This window comes from Leptodactylus fuscus, chromosome 4 (genome assembly GCF_031893055.1).
Source record: "Leptodactylus fuscus isolate aLepFus1 chromosome 4, aLepFus1.hap2, whole genome shotgun sequence".
In the NCBI taxonomy this organism is placed as follows: Eukaryota; Metazoa; Chordata; class Amphibia; order Anura; family Leptodactylidae; genus Leptodactylus; species Leptodactylus fuscus.
In genome coordinates, this window is record NC_134268.1 from 61,814,622 (window position 1) to 61,840,015 (window position 25,394).

The window sequence follows — 25,394 nt, forward strand, 5'->3', positions numbered from 1 at the left end:
TTTTGTAGGCATTTTAATGCACAGCAGAGAGCTTCAGTGCTTTAACAAAATGAATTATTAACTGTAGCTCCAGTTTATGGGAAGGAAAAATCTATAGCAGTGGAGTTATTTGCCAGCCAGTACTCTATAGATAACAAAGGCGGCTATAGCACACGTTTTTCCAGCCCTGCTCCTGATCCCATTATCCACAACAAAGATAAGAAGTGTAACAATAGTGGGGTAAATAAACGATTGTGGAGGACGGTGTGTCCCACTCCCCCACAGGCTAGGTGGTTGCACATAATCATTACTTTTGTGAATTTTGGGGGTATTTTATACCACATTTTTGTTATGTTGTCTTGTACTAAGTATAGCTTTTAATACATATCAATAAAAGTGAAATTTTAAATACGTCCCTGATAGTTACCTACCTATCTCCATTTTTTGTTTATTAACTGGGCACGTAGCATTGGTTATCTCTACTTTAATTTTTGAAGTCATTTAGATGTATGCTTCATACGGTCATGTGATGTATCGTGCAGAGAAGAAAGACCCTACAGCAGAATCTGCCGGAGAAGGGGGGTAGGTTGTACACAGGGAGAAATAACCAGGGCTGTATATCTTTATCTAGAAGGGGAAAACAGCACATTAATAATACAGTTAGTTCATGATAACTGATGAAGTCAGCAGTATTCTGTATGAACGCAGCTCATGCCCAGCATATATATAATGGAGAGGGCTACGTGAGCCAATTCTGGAAATAGGAGAAGATTGCCCAATGTATGTGTACCTGGGGTCTTACAATCAGTGAAGAACTGGAGATTGTAGTCTGAAACTTACTGCAACTTTTTAAACTGTTGACCACTGACAACGTATATGTGATTTTTATTCAGGATATGTGTTACCAACACGTTGAGCTACTTCATGTGAACCCAACAAGTGTCAGCACAAGTAGCATAGAAAGTTTGCAACAGTCAATAGGAATCCTACTACTTGAGAAAGCATTACAGTACATTTCTCCACCAGAGGAACCTCCAGCAAAGAAGAAGCGTGGAAAAGCAGACACTCCTCCAGATGTGCTGCGATGGATACATCTTGCACGGTGAGTCGTACTGGACTCAAATTCTCCGATTTCTTATTGTAATAGATATCACTTATAAACTGAATGATATGTACAGTATATTCCTTCTTTGAGTTTACCCACAGATCTCTTGGTACTTTTAGGTTGTATCGCTCGATTGGTGACTATGATGTTCTTCGCGGAATTTTTAGTAATAAAATTGGAACAAAAAGTATCACTCAGTTAGCTTTAAATGCTGAAGCAAGGTCTGACTATGGAGAAGCTGCTAAACTTTATGATAAGGTATACATTGTATATGTGTAGGCCCTGATTGTACACCATTTTTTATGTATTATTATATTCTATGTTTCTCTAATGTTCATCACAATTCATATTTATGAAGAAGTAACCTTTGGCACTTTTTTTTTTAAAAAAAATGTTTTAATAGCAATCTTCCTATTGTATTTTTTTGTCATTTATTTTGGCCAAGGATTTATTGTGACCTCAGACTGAACACTATTTTGAGTTATGTATTTTGCTGATTCCATGTAAAAAGTTGTAAAGAACTAAATGTCTTTCTGATGGTAGGCTCTGCAGGAGAATTTTCCAGATGGAGAACCTTCTGATGCTGAGAAAGATTTTTGGGAGACCGCTTCTATGGATTGTTACAATCAACTGACTGAATGGGGACCGCTGGAATATTGCTCGACTGTAAACATTGACAATCAGATGCCACCAGATCTCAAGAAAATGTGGAGTGACCCTTTTTACGAGGTAATAACTGGCCATGTTTATGACTTGACTGGAATATGTCTATACTAAAAAAAAAAAAAAAAAAGATATATCTGTATGACAAAATTCTTTATCCAAACAGGAATCCTATCTTCCTTACATGATCCGCAGTAAAGTGAAACTTCTCCTGAATGGAAAGGACGACCAGTCTTTGTTAACATTTATTGATGATGCCATGAAGATTGAGCATAGAAAACTTGTAATGGAAACCCTCTACAACCAGGAAATGAGTCTTCTGTACCTATTACAAGATGATTTGGACCGGGCGAGATATTACATTAAAAATGGAATAGATATGTTCATCCAGGTATTATGAATATTCAATTAGAATTGTGTAGATCAGATATTTAGTGGGGTATTTTTGGGGGGGTTTTCCCCCCACATTTGAAAATGTGTAAATGTTGTGCTATGTTCTAGTTTCTGTTTGATGAAGTCAATAGAAAGCCCCACATTTATTATTAGAGTTACACCACTGCATAACTTTGTATTTTCAAAACGTTTTATGGGAAGTTTTTCATGTAATTGTAAGGGGTCAATACAGATAGGATAAGCAGGGTGGATAGAGGAATGGCAAAACCTGACAACCTTCAACTTTAAAATCGTCTTAGAAGAAAAAATTGGAGCTGTAAGTCCCATGGATTGAGAGTCCTGATAGCCAAGCAGGAGACATCTAGTCATTGGCTGTAAACCTAACAATTATTACAATAGTGACATCATTACCTACCATAGAAGAGCATATAAAAGTGAGGCAGTGTTGAAAATCTGGTGAATGGGAGTGGATAGGTCAGCAGTATGAAAAAGTAATTTGGAGCTGGGACTTATATATAGTAATTGCAGTTCTTACTATTTTCCATCTCCAAATACACCAGCCCAAAAGACCTGTGTGCTTAACTAAAGAAGTGACTTTGTATGTTTTTTCTTAGAACTACTCCAGTATCGACTCACTACTACATCACAGCAGATTGACTGAATTGCAGACTGTTCAAGCCTTAACAGAGACTCAGGATTTTATCAACTTCATCCGTGTTCCCGGTATTTCATTTTTCGTACTGCATCAACAATTCTGATTTTTGAAATGCAAGTTATTATTTGTAGGAGCTGCTTAAAAGTATGTTCACAAATATAGAAAGGAAGAATGTGAGTCGGACATCTTCTCCACTTTCAGCCCCTCCAGCTTTGGGTCATGTCTTTCACTCACTGAATATACTGAGCAGGACTCTTACTTTTCAGTACCTTTCTTTGATCTCTGCCTCCTATTGAATACAATCAGATGTAGATTAAAGTTAAATTTGTTGCTGATTTTGAGACAGAGTGGCCTCCTGAGCACCAAATTCTGCAAATCTGGGTACAACTTTGAAGGGTGAAGACAAATGAACAGACTCCTCTTGACTAGAGATGAGCGAACAGTGTTCTATCGAACACATGTTCGATCGGATATCAGGGTGTTCGCCATGTTCGAATCGAATCGAACACCACGTGGTAAAGTGCGCCAAAATTCGATTCCCCTCCCACCTTCCCTGGCGCCTTTTTTGCACCAATAACAGCGCAGGGGAGGTGGGACAGGAACTACGACACTGGGGGCATTGAAAAAAATTGGAAAAAGTCATTGGCTGCCGAAATCAGGTGACCTCCATTTTAGACGAATAGTGGATTTCAAATCCGGGTCATATGAGAATGTGAACTTTGTGACTATGAGACAGGGATAGCTGTACAGGCAGGGATAGCTAGGGATAACCTTTATTTAGGGGGGAATGTTATTAAAAATAACTTTTTGGGGCTCTATCGGGTGTGTAATTGTGATTTTTGTGAGATAAACTTTTTCCCATAGGGATGCATTGGCCAGCGCTGATTGGCCGAATTCCGTACTCTGGCCAATCAGTGCTGGCCAATGCATTCTATTAGCTTGATGAAGCAGAGTGTGCACAAGGGTTCAAGCGCACCCTCGGCTCTGATGTAGCAGAGCCGAGGCTGCACAAGGGTTCAAGCGCACCCTCGGCTCTGATGTAGGAGAGCCGAGGGTGCACTTGAACCCTTGTGCACCCTCAGCTCTGCTACATCAGAGCCGAGGGTGCGCTTGAACCCTTGTGCACACTCTGCTTCATCAAGCTAATAGAATGCATTGGCCAGCGCTGATTGGCCAATGTATTCTATTAGCCTGATGAAGTAGAGCTGAATGTGTGTGCTAAGCACACACATTCAGCTCTACTTCATCGGGCTAATAGAATGCATTGGCCAGCGCTGATTGGCCAGAGTACGGAACTCGACCAATCAGCGCTGGCTCTGCTGGAGGAGGCGGAGTCTAAGATCGCTCCACACCAGTCTCCATTCAGGTCCGACCTTAGACTCCGCCTCCTCCGGCAGAGCCAGCGCTGATTGGCCGAAGGCTGGCCAATGCATTCCTATGCGAATGCAGAGACTTAGCAGTGCTGAGTCAGTTTTGCTCAACTACACATCTGATGCACACTCGGCACTGCTACATCAGATGTAGCAATCTGATGTAGCAGAGCCGAGGGTGCACTAGAACCCCTGTGCAAACTCAGTTCACGCTAATAGAATGCATTGGCCAGCGCTGATTGGCCAATGCATTCTATTAGCCCGATGAAGTAGAGCTGAATGTGTGTGCTAAGCACACACATTCAGCACTGCTTCATCAAGCCAATACAATGCATTAGCCAGTGCTGATTGGCCAGAGTACGGAATTCGGCCAATCAGCGCTGGCTCTGCTGGAGGAGGCGGAGTCTAAGGTCGCTCCACACCAGTCTCCATTCAGGTCCGACCTTAGACTCCGCCTCCTCCGGCAGAGCCAGCGCTGATTGGCCGAAGGCTGGCCAATGCATTCCTATGCGAATGCATACTTAGCAGTGCTGAGTCAGTTTTGCTCAACTACACATCTGATGCACACTCGGCACTGCTACATCAGATGTAGCAATCTGATGTAGCAGAGCCGAGGGTGCACTAGAACCCCTGTGCAAACTCAGTTCACGCTAATAGAATGCATTGGCCAGCGCTGATTGGCCAATGCATTCTATTAGCCCGATGAAGTAGAGCTGAATGTGTGTGCTAAGCACACACATTCAGCACTGCTTCATCAAGCCAATACAATGCATTAGCCAGTGCTGATTGGCCAGAGTACGGAATTCGGCCAATCAGCGCTGGCTCTGCTGGAGGAGGCGGAGTCTAAGGTCGGACCTGAATGGAGACTGGTGTGGAGCGATCTTAGACTCCGCCTCCTCCAGCAGAGCCAGCGCTGATTGGTCGAGTTCCGTACTCTGGCCAATCAGCGCTGGCCAATGCATTCTATTAGCCCGATGAAGTAGAGCTGAATGTGTGTGCTTAGCACACACATTCAGCTCTACTTCATCAGGCTAATAGAATACATTGGCCAATCAGCGCTGGCCAATGCATTCTATTAGCTTGATGAAGCAGAGTGTGCACAAGGGTTCAAGCGCACCCTCGGCTCTGATGTAGCAGAGCTGAGGGTGCACAAGGGTTCAAGTGCACCCTCGGCTCTCCTACATCAGAGCCGAGGGTGCGCTTGAACCCTTGTGCACACTCTGCTTCATCAAGCTAATAGAATGCATTGGCCAGCACTGATTGGCCAGAGTACGGAATTCGGCCAATCAGCGCTGGCCAATGCATTCTATTAGCCCGATGAAGTAGAGCTGAATGTGTGTGCTAAGCACACACATTCAGCACTGCTTCATCACGCCAATACAATGCATTAGCCAGTGCTGATTGGCCAGAGTACGGAATTCGGCCAATCAGCGCTGGCTCTGCTGGAGGAGGCGGAGTCTAAGATCGCTCCACACCAGTCTCCATTCAGGTCCGACCTTAGACTCCGCCTCCTCCAGCAGAGCCAGCGCTGATTGGTCGAGTTCCGTACTCTGGCCAATCAGCGCTGGCCAATGCATTCTATTAGCCCGATGAAGTAGAGCTGAATGTGTGTGCTTAGCACACACATTCAGCTCTACTTCATCGGGCTAATAGAATGCATTGGCCAGCGCTGATTGGCCGAATTCCGTACTCTGGCCAATCAGCACTGGCTAATGCATTGTATTGGCTTGATGAAGCAGTGCTGAATGTGTGTGCTTAGCACACACATTCAGCTCTACTTCATCGGGCTAATAGAATGCATTGGCCAATCAGCGCTGGCCAATGCATTCTATTAGCGTGAACTGAGTTTGCACAGGGGTTCTAGTGCACCCTCGGCTTTGCTACATCAGATTGCTACATCTGATGTAGCAGTGCCGAGTGTGCATCAGATGTGTAGTTGAGCAAAACTGACTCAGCACTGCTAAGTCTGCATTCGCATAGGAATGCATTGGCCAGCCTTCGGCCAATCAGCGCTGGCTCTGCCGGAGGAGGCGGAGTCTAAGGTCGGACCTGAATGGAGACTGGTGTGGAGCGACCTTAGACTCCGCCTCCTCCAGCAGAGCCAGCGCTGATTGGCCGAATTCCGTACTCTGGCCAATCAGCACTGGCTAATGCATTGTATTGGCTTGATGAAGCAGTGCTGAATGTGTGTGCTTAGCACACACATTCAGCTCTACTTCATCGGGCTAATAGAATGCATTGGCCAGCGCTGATTGGCCGAATTCCGTACTCTGGCCAATCAGCACTGGCTAATGCATTGTATTGGCTTGATGAAGCAGTGCTGAATGTGTGTGCTTAGCACACACATTCAGCTCTACTTCATCGGGCTAATAGAATGCATTGGCCAATCAGCGCTGGCCAATGCATTCTATTAGCGTGAACTGAGTTTGCACAGGGGTTCTAGTGCACCCTCGGCTCTGCTACATCAGATTGCTACATCTGATGTAGCAGTGCCGAGTGTGCATCAGATGTGTAGTTGAGCAAAACTGACTCAGCACTGCTAAGTCTGCATTCGCATAGGAATGCATTGGCCAGCCTTCGGCCAATCAGCGCTGGCTCTGCCGGAGGAGGCGGAGTCTAAGGTCGGACCTGAATGGAGACTGGTGTGGAGCTATCTTAGACTCCGCCTCCTCCAGCAGAGCCAGCGCTGATTGGTCGAGTTCCGTACTCTGGCCAATCAGCACTGGCCAATGCATTTCTATGGGGAAAAGTTAGCTTGCGAAAATCGCAAACTGACAGGGATTTCCATGAAATAAAGTGACTTTTATGCCCCCAGACATGCTTCCCCTGCTGTCCCAGTGTCATTCCAGGGTGTTGGTATCATTTCCTGGGGTGTCATAGTGGACTTGGTGACCCTCCAGACACGAATTTGGGTTTCCCCCTTAACGAGTTTATGTTCCCCATAGACTATAATGGGGTTCGAAACCCATTCGAACACTCGAACAGTGAGCGGCTGTTCGAATCGAATTTCGAACCTCGAACATTTTAGTGTTCGCTCATCTCTACTCTTGACCACATAACCACCTTGCATACATATTTAGGTGTATATGTTGTGGGGAAGTATGCTCAGCAGTAGCAGCAGCGGACCCAGACAGTCAGAGGCAAACATACCAAAATCCGATATAAACAGGTTTCACCCTGTGCGTTTATTTTGAAAAACAGCAGAATATAAACAGGCCTTAACTTCAGCAAAAACATAAAACAAAACCTGCTCACTTGAGCTGCTAACTAAATACGGGAACACTAAGGCAGTGTTCACACTACCGTTGGTGTCCAACAGTTAGTGTCCGCTGCTAATGTCCGTTCAAAATCTTGTGCGGATATTAGTATCGGACACTAGCTGTATCCGTGACATTTTGCATTGATTTAAATGGAGATCCGGACAGCAAAAACCTACATGTCGGGTTTTGCTCTCTGCTTGAAAAGTCGGACATCTTTGAGAACGGACAGCTAAGGACACCCACGGACAGTAAAAGAACGCACCCGATCTCCATTTAAATGAATGCAAAATGTCACGGACACAGCTAGTGTCCGCTGCTAATGTCCGCACAAGATTTTGAACGGACATTAGCAGTGGACACTAGCTGTCGGACACCGACAGTAGTGTGAACGCCCCCTAACTGTACGTGTGGCTTGCTCCAGCCACACAAAAAACAAAACAGAGGCTGTGTTCACACAGGTCTCTCACCAGGTCTCTCTCAGGTTGTTGTGACAGGACCCGGCACCTCCTCTCTCCCCAGGACTGAGGTCTTGACAGGGTTTTATAGGGCCTAGATGAGCCCCAGCTCCCACCTGTGCATGAGAGCTCCTTCCTACAGTAGGACAAGAAGTAGTTAAGCGCACAGCTGAGGTTTTGCTACAGCCCTGTGTTACCCTCACTCACCACACATACATGAGGAATCTGGGGGAAATATTGCGCCCTTCCAGAATTTTCCCTGTCACTTTCTCACAATGTTTAGGTGGAGTCCTATAGAATAAGTAGCAATGATGAAGACAACCACTTTCTATACTTGCTATTAGGGAGTATGAACATCTTATAGGTATATTTCCTATTCAGGATTTTTCAAAGTGAAGTGTCACTAACTTTCGGTTCACAATTCATTTTTGCCTTTTTCGGTGGCATATGTCACACATTGTTAAAAATAAAAAGTGCACGTTAAAGACAATGCTAACTATGACTTTATAATGACTTTATATTTTAAGATCTGATTATTACTTTTAGGTAATTTATCATCCTTGCCCTCCCTGAGAAGGCTGTTCCACCTCTGGATGAGTCGCTATCCAGATGACAAAATGGATCCTATGCACATCTGGGATGATGTCATTACTAACAGGTACCAAAAACTCTTTGATTTTGTTTTTCTGTATTACCTTTTTACAATTTCTTATGAGAAAGATGTTGTCATTGTGATTGTGCATAGGTGCTTCTTCCTGGATAAAATCAAAGAAAAGCAAGAAAAGCTAGGCACTCAGCTGGAAGAAAGTATGGAAATAGACAGTATGGCTGAGGAAAGTGGGGAAGTGAAACTTGACAAGCAAGAAGATGTGAACTTTCTCATTAAGAAGTGTAAATTTATGATGAAAATGAAGATGGTTGACAGTGCCCGGAAACAGGTAAAGAAACTCTGAGACATTGCTTTGACATATACTGATACTTGGAGCTCTATTGAGGACAGTTTGATTATAATACACTTATAGTGATTTTTGCCTGCCTTATGTCTCTTCAGTTTACTTTAACAACAACACATTGTCTATTATCCAAATACTTCTGTCTTCTGCAGAACAACTTTTCTGTTGCCATGAAACTTTTGAAAGAGCTTCATCGAGAAGCTAAAACCAACGAGGACTGGCTGGTAAAATGGGTGCACAGTTATTGTCGCTACAGTCACAGCAGAAGCCAAAGCCAAAGTAATCCAGAGAAAATAATGACTGTGCTGAAAACTGTCTCACTACTAGGTAAGAATTACTATTAGACAAATGGCCACAAGCTTATGTACAGCGTAAGCCACATTCATCTGTGACTGGGGGGATGGAAACCACACTCAAAAAAAAAAAAAAGACATTTTAACTTTGAAGGAACTAATAATGGAAATGCAAATATTTGTAGATATTTAGGTGTAGAATTCTACACACTGGTCTTATACTATATGATACCATCCAAACTGTCACTGCTAAAGGGATAAGGTAAATACAGTGCTGTGCACAAAGTTTTAGGCAGGTGTGGATAAAATGCTGCAAAGTAAGAATGCCCTCAAAAGTACAAGTATTAATAATTACTAACATGAAGAAAAAACTTAAATAAAAACGAACTGCGGTACTTAAAAAAGAGATTATACTTGATTTTTCTCAATGAACAAAATTAAGTGAAAGAACAAAAATTGAAATCTGGATTAAATCAATATTTGGTGTGACTGTGATTTGGAGGAGGAGTCCTGGAAGTGATGATATGGCCCCCCAGAGCCCTGATCTCATCATCATCCAGTCTGTCTGGGATTACCTGAAGAGAAGGATTTGTACAAGCTTACAGCCACATAAGACCTGTGTTTAGTTTTCCAAGGTGTTTGGAAAATCTCCCTGCTGAGTTCCTTCAAAAACTGTCTGCAAGTGCACCTAGAAGAAACAATGCTGTTTAGAAGGCAGAGCAGTAACGCCAAATTTGGATATGATTTAGATTTCTTTTTTATTCATTCAGTTTATGCATTTTAACTCACAAAAATAATTAACACTTCTATTTTTGAACGCTTTCTTGGTCTTGGTACACGCTATCATCATTGTCATTAGTTCATTATAGTCTATGGCTCTTATTCCTAGTAGGAAGAGAACAATGGGCTTAAATGGTGATGAGAAGTGTTTTGCAAGTACAATATCTATACACAAGGTAAACTATCATGACAGAAGAAAGCTTCTTCCATATATTTTACATTAGTCATTCTATCACCTTTTACTTCTGTTGCTCTCATACTATGAAAGATGAGAGTAATGGACTGTAATGATGGTAGTGTGAACCTTGCCTTACTTTGAAGCCCTTTTTTCCACAGTTTCCTAAAATATTGCTAATATGGATGTCTTAAAGTAACCAGTGTTTACAGCCATAACTTCCATGGCAAGCCATACGATGGGTGTTACAAACCACATGGGTCCTGAGCTAGTGATTGGGGACAACTGCTATGTAACATTATTGTTACTTAAGTAATGACTTGCATAACACCAACATATTTTGCAGCACTTGTCATTTTGGTTAGATTGGTCAGTGGCTGACATTCGGCACTTCCAGTCTGTCAGCCATGGCACTAGTAATAACACAGTGCAGAGACAGCTCATATTGCACATAAATAACTAAAAGTGGCTTCAGTCTTTTGCTTACTGAGTGTCTTGTCTTTTATATTTTGTTGTTTTACAGAGGAGACCAGCCCCGAATATTTAAACAGATTCCCACGATCATACAGGTATCACAATATGTTACTGGGCGGCACTTATAAAATCATGGGGGATGCGCTCAGTAAGGAACCAGACAGTATGGACAAAATTGAGACGCCAAAGGCCAGAAAAGTAGCAGAGCTTGCAGGGTCAGCAGAGGAGGTAAGTGTGAACTTGTATCCATGCTTTATTACCGTATTAAAGGGGTTGGCCACTTTCAGACCAATATTGACAAACAAATGTACAATAAAAGATATACAATTTTCCAATATACTTCCTGTATCAATCCTCACGGTTTTCTAGATTTCTGCTTGCTGCCATTCATTCTGTTACTTCTAGAGGATAAAACTCGGATAACGGAGTACAGTGCTTTGCCATCTCTGGCAGTTCCACTAATTTTAGAGCCCTATGACTGTGTATTTATTTGGTTATGTGAACTGCAAAATGTCAGTGTGGAGCATTACAAAATTCCTAATAAATAGAACAATAATGGCATTACAGAAGGTGCATGTTCATCATACATATACCTTACTTAAAAGACTTGTCCAAGGAAAAATACTTCTCCCCATCCACATTCATCTTGAAGGGTGTGAAAGATGATGATGTCTGTTGCTTTCCATTCATGTCTATGAGCCTGGGGGAGACACCCAAGTACAGAAATATTACAGCATAGTATTAAAAAGTAGGAAGGCCTCATTATAAAATTGTCCCATTCTATCTAGAGAAACACACGTTGGTCAGAATCTGCCCCAACTGGTTAAGAGAAAAAACATTAATGTCTCGTAGCAGTTCAGTTAGTTTAGGAATTACACATCCAGTAAGAAAACTATCTGCTTCTGTTTGGTCCTTCACATGGACTCTCTTTGTTTGCAGTACAGTCAGGTTTGTTTTGTTGCATTTCTATGGGAATCTGAATGTAACTTTCATAAGAATGCCTAGAGAAATGGATATAATTGTTTATCTAGGCACAACACCTCACATCTAGTTTGTGGCTATGCCTAGGATTGCAGGTGCCAAGATTTATGATTATCATTATCATAATCATTAAGTTTATGCCATCTGTTAGATGGCTTACTTTGAGACAAAATTTATGGGGCGCTTTTTTACCACACAATCTTTTTCCAGGAAGCCATACCCACATGTATAGCAAGTTGAAAAACTTTTAGTTCAAACTAGATGTGGAGTGAATCTGCTGCAGTATTACGGTGATATTGACTGTAGTTTATAGCCTTACAATTTGATTGTAGGTTGCCGCTGGACTGTATAGAAAGTGTCTCAGTTACTTGAAATTGGCTGTCAGGAAAGCGGAAGAAGAAACGCAGTCTCATTCAGCAAGCTGGACTGATAGCAAAGGAGTCATCAAAGCATACATGACCTTGGTGGATTTTTGTGACTCACATCTTAGGAGAGTTGAAGACAATTCATCAGGTACTGATAGTCTTAAATATGTCATTGTTCTTTGTCACATTCCAATGGTATTTTCCATCTTTAAAGGCTCTGGGCACCTTTGTGCATGAGAAATCAATAAACACATAAAGTGGGGCAAAAAAGTATTTAGTCAGTCACCAATAGTGCAAGTTCCACCACTTAAAAAGATGAGAGGCGTCTGTAATTTACATGGGTAGACCTCAACTATGAGAGACAAAATGAGAAAACAAATCCAGAAAATCACATTGTCTGATTTTGTAAGAATTTATTTGCAAATTATGGTGGAAAATAAGTATTTGGTCAGTAACAAAATTTCATCTCAATACTTTGTTATATATCCTTTGTTGGCAATGACAGAGGTCAAACGTTTTCTGTAAGTCTTCACAAGGTTGGCACACACTGTTGTTGGTATGTTGGCCCATTCCTCCATGCAGATCTCCTCTAGAGCAGCGATGTTTTGGGGCTGTCGCTTGGCAACACGGACTTTCAACTCCCTCCAAAGGTTTTCTATAGGGTTGAGATCTGGAGACTGGCTAGGCCACTCCAGGACCTTGAAATGCTTCTTACGAAGCCACTCCTTCGTTGCCCTGGCGGTGTGCTTTGGATCATTGTCATGTTGAAAGACCCAGTCACGTTTCATCTTCAATGCCCTTGCTGATGGAAGGAGGTTTGCACTCAAAATCTCACGATACATGGCCCCATTCATTCTTTCATGTACCCGGATCAGTTGTCCTGGCCCCTTTGCAGAGAAACAGCCCCAAAGCATGATGTTTCCACCCCCATGCTTTACAGTAGGTATGGTGTTTGATGGATGCAACTCAGTATTCTTTTTCCTCCAAACACGAAAAGTTGTGTTTCTACCAAACAGTTCCAGTTTGGTTTCATCAGACCATAGGACATTCTCCCAATACTCTTCTGGATCATCCAAATGCTCTCTAGCAAACTTTAGACGGCCCGGACACGTACTGGCTTAAGCAGTGGGACACATCTGGCACTGCAAGATCTGAGTCCCTGGCAGCGTAGTGTGTTACTGATGGTAGGCTTTGTTACATTGGTCCCAGCTCTCTGCAGTTCATTCACTAGGTCCCCCCGCATGGTTCTGGGATTTTTGCTCACCGTTCTTGTGATCATTTTGACCCCACGGGGTGAGATTTTGCGTGGAGCCCCAGATCGAGGGAGATTATCAGTGGTCTTGTATGTCTTCCATTTTCTAATTATTGCTCCCACAGTTGATTTCTTCAATCCAAGCTGGTTGCCTATTGCAGATTCAGTCTTCCCAGCCTGGTGCAAGGCTACAATTTTGTTTCTGGTGTCCTTTGACAGCTCTTTGGTCTTCACCATAGTGGAGTTTGGAGTCTGACTGTTTGAGGGTGTGCACAGGTGTCTTTTTATACTGATAACAAGTTTAAACAGGAGCCATTACTACAGGTAATGAGTGGAGGAAAGAGGAGACTCTTGAAGAAGAAGTTACAGGTCTGTGAGAGCCAGAAATCTTGATTGTTTGTAGGTGACCAAATACTTATTTTCCACCATAATTTGCAAATACATTCTTACAAAATCAGACAATGTGATTTTCTGGATTTGTTTTCTCATTTTGTCTCTCATAGTTGAGGTCTACCTATGATGTAAATTACAGACGCCTCTCATCTTTTTAAGTGGTGGAACTTGCACTATTGGTGACTGACTAAATACTTTTTTGCCCCCACTGTATTGTACTCGGCTCTTGTAGTTAAAAAGTTGCTCATAGCGCTTTTTTTTCATTGAGCGTTTCTTCTCACGCATTTAGAAATCCTCATTACCAATTTTCATCTTCTTTTGCATTCAGACTCTTGACTCCAAGGGCATTCCTGAGCACTGGCCGCATGATCTTTGTCTGTTTTATTTCACATGTGCAGACATAGCTTTAGCTCAGCTCCACACTCTCTCCTTCTCTTTCACTGTCTAAATTGCATAACCATGTGCACACTTTACTCCACAGCTAGCATCTCATCCTCCCCTCTCCCACGTCAGCTGAGAAAGTCACCTGCCATTAGCAAAGTCACTATTATACAGGTTTTATATCAATGTGAAGTCTGTGGGTTGGCCACTGACTCCACTGACCTGATCAGAATGCAGCCATTGCAGATGCCATCTAGCTGGTGTTCCCATCTCTTGATGGGTTCACCTCAAAAATGGTCCACAGTGTTGACTCTCACTGCTCATGTTTTTCTTTTTATTCTATGTTGTAAAATCTGTTTATTTCAATAAAAATCAAATTTGAAAAAAAAAAAAAAGTTCCACAAATATGCTCTTTCTATAACTCTTAGTCCGCAGATAGGCCAGTACATGTCCCATTAATCTCTCTGCTAGACTTCTGCAACATCCTTCTTCATAGTCTGTTACGTTTTACTTTACGTTTTATTTGACACTACTATTATGCTCCTCCATTAAACCCCCAAGTCTGCTGCCTAGCTAATCTGCCTCTCCCATTGTTCCACCTCTGTCAGTCCCTCCCATTGATCACCAAATTCAGTTTCAGATATTACCAATGGCATACATTACCTGTCACCTCATGACACAAATAATATCTGATATTTCTCTCAGGTATCATCGTATTCTGGAACACCAGAAGAGTTTTCTACCACTTTTGAAACATTTGAAATCAACTCAAAAACCGTCCTCTTTAAACACTTCTACACCCTACAATTACCCTGCTACTACGACAATACCGTTTGATCCTCTATTGTCCTATACCGTTTTTCTACCCTTGTACAATGTAATCCCTTGTGAGGTCCTCTCCGTCTGTACCAGTCAGCCACATATTTTGTTCTTGCTTATTGTAGTTGTTTTGTCTTATGTCATATGTGTAAACCCTTTTCATATATATAGTAACATAAGTAAATAATAATATTCTGAGCCATGTTCATGGCTGATTTATTTAGCACACATAGGGTGCAGGATGTATTCTACTATGTTTTACCTATGTATATTCTAGACCTACAACAAGGCAATAAAATCATTTTTTGTATTATTTTTACTAATAGTATTGAATTCTCAAGACGTGAAACCATTCCCTGAAGTCATAGTGGATAAAATGATTAAAGCATTAAAGCTGGGGTCTAAAGAAGCACGACTGAAGTTTCCAAGACTGCTTCAGATCATTGAACTGTATCCTGATGAAACTTTGGATTTGATGGCTAGAGAGGTAAGACAAATATGGAAGGTCATGGAGTTTATGGCTTTGTATCTAACCCACAAGAGCCTTAGCCTTCATTCACGACAACTGGAAATAAGGGTTGTGGAAAAGGACTTATCCAAGGGGCACCGTTTCTCATGGATCCTTCATAGATTTGCCATTAATAAGGGTTCGATGAAAACAGGTAAAAATAGGACATGACTTATATTTTAATGGTCCGTAAAAATGAACCGTGTAAAAATCAGTATCGTAAATAGCCACATCCTCACGAATGGCCAGCCATGTGAGGGACGTTAAAAAAAAAAAAAAACGCTGTGGGAAAAAAAACAACAATAATGCACACAGTTTTTTTTCCCTCAGTATTTTTTATTGAGTTTTCCTTTGAGTTGTCCTTTTCTCTGCTTTTATTTCTTCCCCATCTGCAATCTATAGGGAAAACGCAGCTTTTCCACAGCACCCTCCCCCTCCCCCAGTGTGTTTCTGCAGCAGCCAGATCTCTTGTGTGTTTGCTGCATGGAGTCGTTTCACACAAATTACTTATCTGTCCTTGTGCTATCTTTGAAAAAAATCAGACAGGACACCGACCCATTCTAGTCAATGAAGCCATTGCATAAAGAAGGCAAAATTGAAAAATGCAATGGAAAACTGTGAAAAATGCAAGTTTTTTACTGTTTTTTTTTTTCTGCAGTGTTTTTTTAGCTGCATTTTGCTAGGTGTGTTGTTAGCCTTAAAATTAGTTTACTATTGTGTTAAAAACTGTGCTACCACTTAGAATCCACTCCTAGTTTATCTGCAAAGCCACATAAAATGGCTTGTGTTAGGTTGAAGACACATTATGTAGCAAACACAGCTATAACTGCACCCAGTTCTTAATCCCCCGGTGCCCTTACCAATACTACTATTTACCAACGCTACATATACACTACCACGGGTAAAAAACGGTCATGTAAAACATCATCTGTGTATGATATGATTAACAAACAACAACAGAATAACAAAAAGGATGGGGAAGGAGACGGAGAAACAATTGAACAGCTTTTGCCCTTATATTTTGTATTGCCTTTCAGGTGAGTTCTGTTCCCTGCTGGCTGTTCATTGGCTGGATAAGTCAAATGATGGCAATGCTTGATAAGAAGGAATCCCTGGCAGTACAGTCTGTGCTAGAAGAAATTGCTGAATATTACCCCCAGTCTCTTGTGTATCCGTTCATGATCAGTGGAGAAAGCTATAACTTTGAAGACACGGTTGATGGCCACAGGAATAAATCATTTGTGGAAAGGTAAGCGGAGGCACAATAATGGGGATGGAATTGGTACGTTTACATAGTTTACATTCATAGTGATCTATGTGATCTGCTAAACATTTGTACCTTTTATGTTTAGAATTCAGAGAAAATTGGATAAAAGCGGCTTAATAAAAGACTTTATTCAAGCCTTGGAGCAGTTTTCTAATCCTGCAATGATATTACAGGTGAGATGGATGGACTAACATAGATTTCATATAACACACAACTGGAATGGATTTTGAATGCAAATACTAAATGTAGGTTCTGAGGCGTAATGCCCCCCTATCCCTAATATATGTAAGGTATCCTGGATGTCATAAGTCTGAAAAACTGGACTCTGACCGTACACAGACCCATTGATTTTTGGAGCCATGCACACCTCAATTTGGGGTCTATGTGAAAAAAAAAATTAGAGCATGTCCTATTTTCCCCAAACATAATAGCTAGAGATGAGCGAGTAGTATTCGATGGAGTAGGTATTCGATCAAATACTACGGTATTCGAAATATTCGTACTCAATCAAATACTAGCTATTCGCAGTAAATATTCGATTCAGAGCCAGCGTTGATTGGCCGAATGCTATACAGTGAATAGCATTCGGCAAATTAACGCTAGTTCTGCAGCAGGCTCGTCCTTGCTAGTCGGGAGAGCTGTCAGCTTGCTGTTACGAGGGAGCTTACTTTTTCTCATAGGAATGAATAGACAAGCGTTGATTGGCCAGTGTACAGCATTCGGTCAATCAACGCTGGTTCTGCCGGAGGCTCGTCTGTGAGGAGGCGGAGTCTAAATTCGGACCACAATGGAGACTGCAAGCGCTGTGCAGTTAAAGCGCACGGTCCCCATAGACTATAATGGGGTTCGTGCGCTTTAACTGTACAGCGCTCCTCCTGCTACTCATGGACTTGGTGACTGTCCTTTAGTCAAATAGTAGTTTCCCCTGAAACGAGCATTTTTTCCCATAGACTATAGTGGGATTCGATCAAGTAGTCGAATATTGAGGCTGTACTTGAAACAAATATCGAATCTTGAATATTTCACTACTCGCTCATCTCTACTAATAGCATGTTTCATTGTGCAGGCTGAGATTTCCTAAAGAAAAGACTGACCTGGGAGACTGACTTTCTATCACCTGCCTAATAGTGCTTCACTGCCTGTACACCATATTCCATACTATACATACCTGGACATTGCCTGCTTTGAACATCATGTGTCATGCCAAATTTATGCAGATGCTGCTAGCCCTACCTATCCAGATATTGCCTGCCTTGTCCATCATGTTTCATACTTTACTGTAGCCAATAATAATCCTACACAGCTGCATATGTCCTGCCTTGTCCATACTGTACTGCCTGACCCAGATCCTGGGTCTACCTCTCTGTACAGCCAGTGGTGGACACGCTCCAGTAGTCTAGTAAGGTGACCCTTGGGGCTACTTCCTGATTCTCCACAGGGCCCCTTTCCACTGCCATTTCCCACCGCAAAGCCCGACCGCCCTCTCCTTTTGACCCCTTCCAGTACTGCTACATTATGTACATGCACCCACTGTAAAGGGCTGCCATGTGGTCAACTCGACCCCTTCTGCTGACAGTGTCCTGTCCAAGTGTGTGGCTCATCTACCTGGGGTTAGTCTTATAATCAGTAGTGGAGCTGCCATGCAGGAAACGTCCTGATCCCTTTGTTGGCTGGAGCGTCACATTCATGTCCTCTCCATGGTCAATACCCCATGGGTGAACAATTACTTAAGCCACAAAATGTTTGACCCAGGTGAGTGGTCTCTTCACCAGCAGATCTTTCTCCAGCTGTGTCACCAGAGGCGCACTCTTCATTTTGTGGCTGTTGAAACCGAGGTCCTAAGGCGTCATGTTGTGAAAGAAGCGTTCACGGAGATGTTTGTGGTCCAGACTAAAGAACAGTATATCCTTGTTGATGTGAAAGGAAGATACCACCTTGGGAAGGAAAGATGGGTTGAATACAGTCTCTTAAAGGCAATTAGAGCAATTCCGATATGTAATGAAATTATTTGGGCCGAATCTGATGTCCAAATCTGCTGAACATGGCCTCAAACAAATCTCAGGAGTTCTGCTTATCTCTAGTATTTAACCTATACATACATTTTGAACTACATATATTTTTTGCATCGTGCTTTGTTTTTTACTGTTATGTGTTCTTTAATGCCTAGGACTGGAAAAATGAAGTTTTCAAGGAATTGGATAACAAAAAGCCTGATAAAAACAAAATTAAGATGATGTATAAGGAGATGTATGCAAATCTTGTCAATGCAAAAAATGAAAACTTTGGATCATTTAGAAGGAGGTTTGCAGAGGTATGTACATTGCTGGTACAGTGAACGCTGATTTTCTATGCTAAAACCTATAAATATATTATGAAGGTAAATAGACATAGATATATACTGTATATCCGCAGTATTGTGCAAATGTTTTAGGCAGCCGTGGTAAAAATGCAGGAAAGTAAGAATGCTTATGTGATGTGATCACAGTAAGACGTCTACACACACAGCTCAGCAACTCAAGTCACAGAGGCCCCTACCAAACGCACCAATGATCAGTTCTCTTTGAAATTCTGTCAGGTCTGACATGTAAAACAACAATGTTTTTTTTATACTGCCCAAATAGTAAAATTTATCAATAGTGATATAAGCTGCTTATGGAGGAAAAAGCGGGCATTATCGGGTACAGCAGGTGTGCCAGGAAGAGTTCAACTTGACAATAAAAAAATGGTGTTCATGTTGTATCGTCCAACCCCAGTAATTTCTACCAACTGGTAATCGTCACTTTTTAATTAACAGTCTAGTTGTGAATTTTGGACATTTTTCACATCTGGTTACCAGGACAGTTTTCACATTTTTGACCTTTAGGTTAAACATTAACATCATATAATCCTCTCATACCTATATATTAAGTTATTACATGCACCAACATCTCCTAAAAATAAAATGTCAAAATGTGCAGAGTTTATGGCAAACATTAGGTCTATGTCTATAAGCACATATCTTCATAAAATCATTAGAAGCAAAGGGGTCAAAAAACTGTCTTTAAAAGGGTTTCCCCATAAAATACATTAATGTTATAACCACAGGATATGCTGTCTAGGCTGGGGTCATACTACCATTGGATATCCATTATGATAGTGTCCATTAATAAAAAAAAAAAAAAAAAAAAGCGTACATCTATCATAACAGACATTAACGGACACTAACTGATCTTAATGTGTTCGTTTTTTTTAACTAACACAAAATAGCCTTCAGTTACTGTCCGTTATAAGTCCATTACCTATAGACTTCAATGTTAAAAAATAATGGTCGTGCCCGTTATGAAATGCCCCCTAATGTCTGATAGATGCAGGTCCTACCCAGCTCTGCCTCACCCTGATCTCCCTGACAGTGACAATGATGGTCGGGTATTACAGATAGAGTGTTGCGCTGTCTCTTTCTCGTAACTCCCAAAGAAGTGAATTGCAGTTATGAAAACATTGTAGAAAGTGTGGTAAACTGTTTCTATAACTTTCATCCACTTCTATAAGGATTACATACTTTGAAAAGTAAATGTACCTCTAAAATACTATAAGACAACTGCAATCATCAAGTTGCTGATTTCAAGAAATATATAATGGATTATTGACAACCATTTCAACTTTTTGACAAACATAGCTACATTAATTATTAATTTAAAAAATGTATTACAAATACATTTGTGTCTAAAGTTCACGTCCGAGCTGAGGGTTACACCAACAACCCTGTAAAATACTAGATTAAGGTGGGTAAAATATGCCCATGTATTCTCCAGGATGTAATTAGGAGAACAGTGCCTTTGTATGCCGCCCTCTAGGGACAGCCCCCTTAACATCATGCATGACATGACTCATTTAATAAGCCTAATAACATGATGCGGGGATTATTGCCAAACTAGTATTTCTATTCCAAAAGGAACAGATTCCCAGCTATGGACAGCGCTGTTTCGATCTGTTGGATCTCCTCAGCATAGCGCAGGGATACTAGTTTGGCAGAGTGAGAGACTATAGACCAGGATCAGGGAATAATCATACTCATTAGGGAGAGTGTGTGCCTACACATGTGTACAGAGACTTACAAGTCATTCCTGCTCCACTGGGGATTATGGGTAAAATATACAAATCTATTCTCCAGGATGTAATTAGGAGAACAGTGCCTCTATATGCCGCCCTCTAGGGGCAGCCCCTAATTCTCCTAATTCTCCATCCTGGAGAATAGATTTGCGTATTTTACCCATAATCCCCAGCGGGGCAGAAATAAGTCTCCGCACGCCTGTGTAGGTGCACACTTTCCCTAATGAGTATGATTATCCCCTGATCCTAGATCCAGGGGTGCAGAGTTCTTACATACCAATCATTATCTCTAATGTTTTATGCTCTCAGAAACACAGATTTGGCCGTCAGCCAGAATTATGAGATATTAATGGCTAGATGTTGTATTTCAGAAATATTCAAAGGAATTTGACAAAGTATGTGGAAAAGATGGATCCCAGCTTAGTGGAATGACAGCTAAAACGTTCAATGAGAAATTCGGAGCACTAGTGGGTAAAATAAGAGAAGAGCAAGATAAAGTGCAAGAGCCCGGAAATTTAAAGGAATATTCTCCGTGGATGAGCGCTTTCAAGCCAGAGTTTTCCAGAGATGATCTCGAAATTCCTGGTCAGTGTTTGATCATTTTTGATATAGATTACAGTTTTAGGTGCTGTTTAACAGATGTAAAGAAACAAACCCAAATGGATGGCCATTAGTTACAGAGACATCAGTGTTTAAAAAAAAAACAACAAAAAAACAAGAAAAACAAAACGGCCATCTTTTTGCATTAGTTAAATGGATGTGCTGAACTGTTGTAGAAATGTGATCTGAATAGAGCCCTATTTGCAAAACATATTAACTAATTCTGATTCTGTTCCAGGTCAGTATGATGGTAAAAGCAAGCCTATGCCAGAATATCATGTCAAAATCTGTGGATTTGATGAGCGGGTATGTGTTCTCTGGGTGCAGTAAAATGGGTCCCTGTAGTCTATTATTTGATAGGCCATGGTACGGGTTATGAGCAGAATTGCCAAGTACTTTTGATTTATAACAATGACTATGGTGACAAGTCGTGCGCTATAACCTTTATTTTCTTAGAACACTGGAAGTATGCTGGAACCTGTTAAGGCTTTGTCCCTGGGGAAGATATCCTGGATGTGTTGGGGGTGCTTTATATGTGTTTTATTAATGTACATATATTATTTTTGAAAGGTGAAAGTTATGGCTTCTATAAGGAAACCCAAGAGGATTGTTATTCGTGGAGACGATGAAAGAGACTACCCGTTTCTTGTCAAAGGTGGTGAAGACTTGCGCCAGGACCAACGCATTGAGCAGCTCTTTGACATCATGAATATTATCCTTTCCCAGGATGCTGCTTGTAAGCAGAGATATATGCAGTTAAAGACGTACCAAGTGATTCCAATGACAACTCGGTAGGAATTTCATGTGTCATAACCTTGTAGACACAGCTGATCTGGCTTTTATGTGAAACACAGTGGTTACAGTCCTTTACCGATATTACATGAGCGTGTATTTTATTTTGCAGGCTAGGAATGATCGAATGGCTGGAGAATACATGTACCTTAAAGGACTTTATTTTAAGTACTCTGACTGAAGCAGAAAAAAGAGATATCATAGGGTATGGCAACTTATAATGTCTGGCACACAACACTAACACACACAGGTTACCTAGGTCAGAACTATCATATATATCAAGAGTAATCCATAAAAAGAAAAGAGAATTCAACACTTCCTTGTAAATACTCGTGTACATACACTTCATAAAAAATGCAAATAAACACCCCAGCTCTGTTCATAATAACATAAAGGGGTTTCTGGGATAAAAAATATTAATAACCTATCCTAAAGATACATCAGAGGGTCACCCCCATCCATCAGCAGCTGATGCACAGAGGATGGCGCAGGAAGCAGACTGTTACATTCTCATTCAATGTCAAGTGAAGGGGAGCAGGTCTGCAGTAACCTGGTCTGGCCACTACACAGAGAATGGAGCTGTCTGCTTCCTGCCCCATTCTCAGCAAATTGTCTGTGAGCTGGGAGTACCCCTGTTTTGTTTTGGAAAGACTTGATTTTTGTTAAGAATTTTTGTCTAAAGAATTTTAGATTAGTTTTTTTATTGTTGTCAAAATAATTGTCTATGACCATCTGTACTGGTGAAAGACTAATACTGGAAAGCGCTACTACTGAACAGATTACTGTATTAGTTGTGGTACCACCATTTACCGATAGAGTCTTTCATGTGATAGCAGATTTCACAAATATTCTGGCTTGTGACACAGTTAACACAGATTTATCTCTATAAAAATATAGTCCCGAGGTGCATTACAGAGCCTGGCTAGACAAGAAAAAAAAGATTGGAAGTCCTCAGCAACATATTGACAGCTATATGTAAGTGGCTGATATTTTTCTTCTTCTTCTGTTACATTGGTGCTTACTAGAGATGAGCGAGTACCGTAGTATTTACCTCCCCGCCATAGGTATTCGTGTAAGTGGCTGAACACCAGGGGGTTAAACGCATCAAGCATTCAATGCACTTAACCCCTTGGTGTTCGGACACTTAAACGAATACCTATGGCGGGGAGGTATTCGATCGAATACTACTCGCTCATCTCTAGTGCTTACACTTTCTCTTCTAAGCCTTTTTTTTTTTTTTTTCAATGTAGCAGTCAGTTTTGCCAACTTATAACTAAAGTACACGCAATGTTGAAATTGCAACACCAAAAAGGACAAGGCAGGGTGTGCAAATCGAGGAAGTAGTAGATTTTGCTAAGATCTGCAAATAAGATTTTCAAGCATTAGAAAATGTGGCATGTGGGAGGGGCAAGAAGAGAGACTACATAAAACCTCTAAAATCGGATCAAGCGGTGTGGAATAACTGTGCGATAATTGAGAAGGTCCTTGAACTGAGAGACCTTGGTTTTTCACTCCGACTACTCACCTAGTCTAAGATATCATCACTGTTTATTGTTACGTATCTGGTTAGTTTGGAGAACAATTTCACACTAGAATTGACAGCAAGAGGTGCACAGAGATTAATCTCTGCATGGACGGATTGTCTGAGTCTAAGATTTTGCATAGTGAGCTATTCTGAACTGCAAGTAAAATTGGGCATCACATCCCACACCTAGAGTGGCAAATGGTGTTGGCACAAACCATTACAAGGTGTTTGCACAATAATGAGTTTGGGGCCATGAGCTACAGGTGTTCCATTGACTTTGTGCCACTGCTATCAAAGACTTTCATGGTGCACAGCGACAATAGAGGCAGGAATGGAGGTCTGTCTATCCTCTTTAGCTATGAGTCCTGCTCGGATGCAGTGATCACCAGCAATTGGTCTGGAGACCACGGGGGAAATGCCATAAAGAGACCTTCACAAGGGAATATAACTCCAGTTCTTCTCCTGGAATTATGTTGTGGTGTAGCCAGACCCCTCTAGTCTTAACTTCAGGTACTCTAACAGATCGGTGTTGATTTGGCTGTGAAACCAGTGATACAACCATTTCTCTAAAGTGTCCCAGGAGCCGTTTCTCAGCCATCTCAATTTATTCAGTATCTTTTGTTTCCATGTTTTTTTGTTTTTTTTTAAATTATTAGAATGTTGATCAATGTTGCCAAGATGTTTATTTTTTAATTTTTTTTTTACTTCTTGATGTTGCAATTTCCATGTTGAGGATTGTATATACTGGGGAGGGATAATGGCCGATTATTTACCAATACAAGTCTGTGCAAAATAATATTCTAAATCTTAAAAGTTATATTTGGTGAGTCTATGGTTAAGTAAAATTTATGTAATGACAAATTATGATATTTCTTTTCTTGTACAGTAATGCAAACCGTGATTCAGCTGTTAGTTCATTCAGGGAGAGAGAAGCTCTTGTTCCTGGAGATCTGTTGAGGTTAGTAAAGAAATCCAATGCTATATCCTATCAGATTAGGAAACTCAGAAATCTTGTACCATTTTTCTTATTCTGTGCCTTTTTCATGCTTTATGCTGTGTGCAAAGAATTTATCGTTCTTTTGCACCTATTTTTTTTATTTTTACACAAAGCTTGTCACTGTTTATCTACAATAAACCGCACCTACCATTTATTTAAAGGGATTCTACCATTAAAAACTTTTTTTTGTCGTTGACACGTTTGAATAGCCTACTTTTAGATGTCTTCTTTGCCCCGCCATTCGGTTAAAATTCCGTTTTCCGTCGGTATGCAAATGAGTACTCTCGCAGCACTGGGGGCGAGCCTCAGTGCTCAAACAGCACAGGGGGCGTCCCCAATGCTGTGAGAGAACTTTCCAGCACCACCTCCATCTTCTTCTGGAACGTTTGTCCTTATGCGTCGTCTTCCAGCGCAGGCGGTGAAACTTAGGCCTCGGGCAGAGCTGACTGCACATGCCCACAGGCCACAAGAAAATGGCCGCTTACTTACTGTGTAAGCAGCCATTTCTCTTGTGACCATGGGCATGCACAGTCATCTAGACCTGGCACAGATCAGCTTTTCTGGCAGCCTTTTAGCACCAAAAGTTACAGCATTATACACAGAGCATGTGGAGGCTCCTACTATTCAAGTAATAGTGCAGCACTGCAGCCCCATTCTCTGTATAACAGTGGTTTTGAGAAATTGAACGCTGCACCTATTACTTGAATAGGAGCAGCCTGCATACGTTTCCTGTCCAATTCTGTAACTTAAAGGCTGTACAGGATCCAGGTGTCAGACCTCCACACATCAGACACTGATGGCCTATCCTGTGGTCAATATCAAAAATCCATTTGAGGCTTGAAAAACCCTGATGCTCCCACATTACAAATG

The 25,394-nt window shown here is 41.4% G+C and overlaps 1 protein-coding gene across 1 annotated transcript in view; it reads left to right on the forward strand.

Moving 5' to 3' along the window:
- The window catches only part of PRKDC (protein kinase, DNA-activated, catalytic subunit), a 130,176-nt gene that overhangs the window by 93,353 nt on the left and 11,429 nt on the right, over nucleotides 1–25,394 (forward strand). Inside the window, exons 63-82 of the mRNA XM_075270572.1 lie at nucleotides 873–1,081; nucleotides 1,204–1,342; nucleotides 1,628–1,813; nucleotides 1,914–2,138; nucleotides 2,755–2,863; nucleotides 8,427–8,538; nucleotides 8,626–8,818; nucleotides 8,986–9,160; nucleotides 10,605–10,783; nucleotides 11,869–12,049; nucleotides 15,073–15,233; nucleotides 16,292–16,503; nucleotides 16,607–16,694; nucleotides 18,689–18,832; nucleotides 20,982–21,195; nucleotides 21,449–21,516; nucleotides 21,781–22,001; nucleotides 22,115–22,207; nucleotides 22,891–22,977; nucleotides 24,414–24,485. Of these exons, the coding sequence (XP_075126673.1) occupies nucleotides 873–1,081; nucleotides 1,204–1,342; nucleotides 1,628–1,813; nucleotides 1,914–2,138; nucleotides 2,755–2,863; nucleotides 8,427–8,538; nucleotides 8,626–8,818; nucleotides 8,986–9,160; nucleotides 10,605–10,783; nucleotides 11,869–12,049; nucleotides 15,073–15,233; nucleotides 16,292–16,503; nucleotides 16,607–16,694; nucleotides 18,689–18,832; nucleotides 20,982–21,195; nucleotides 21,449–21,516; nucleotides 21,781–22,001; nucleotides 22,115–22,207; nucleotides 22,891–22,977; nucleotides 24,414–24,485 (3,068 nt within the window). The remainder of the gene's footprint in view (nucleotides 1–872; nucleotides 1,082–1,203; nucleotides 1,343–1,627; nucleotides 1,814–1,913; nucleotides 2,139–2,754; nucleotides 2,864–8,426; nucleotides 8,539–8,625; nucleotides 8,819–8,985; nucleotides 9,161–10,604; nucleotides 10,784–11,868; nucleotides 12,050–15,072; nucleotides 15,234–16,291; nucleotides 16,504–16,606; nucleotides 16,695–18,688; nucleotides 18,833–20,981; nucleotides 21,196–21,448; nucleotides 21,517–21,780; nucleotides 22,002–22,114; nucleotides 22,208–22,890; nucleotides 22,978–24,413; nucleotides 24,486–25,394) is intronic.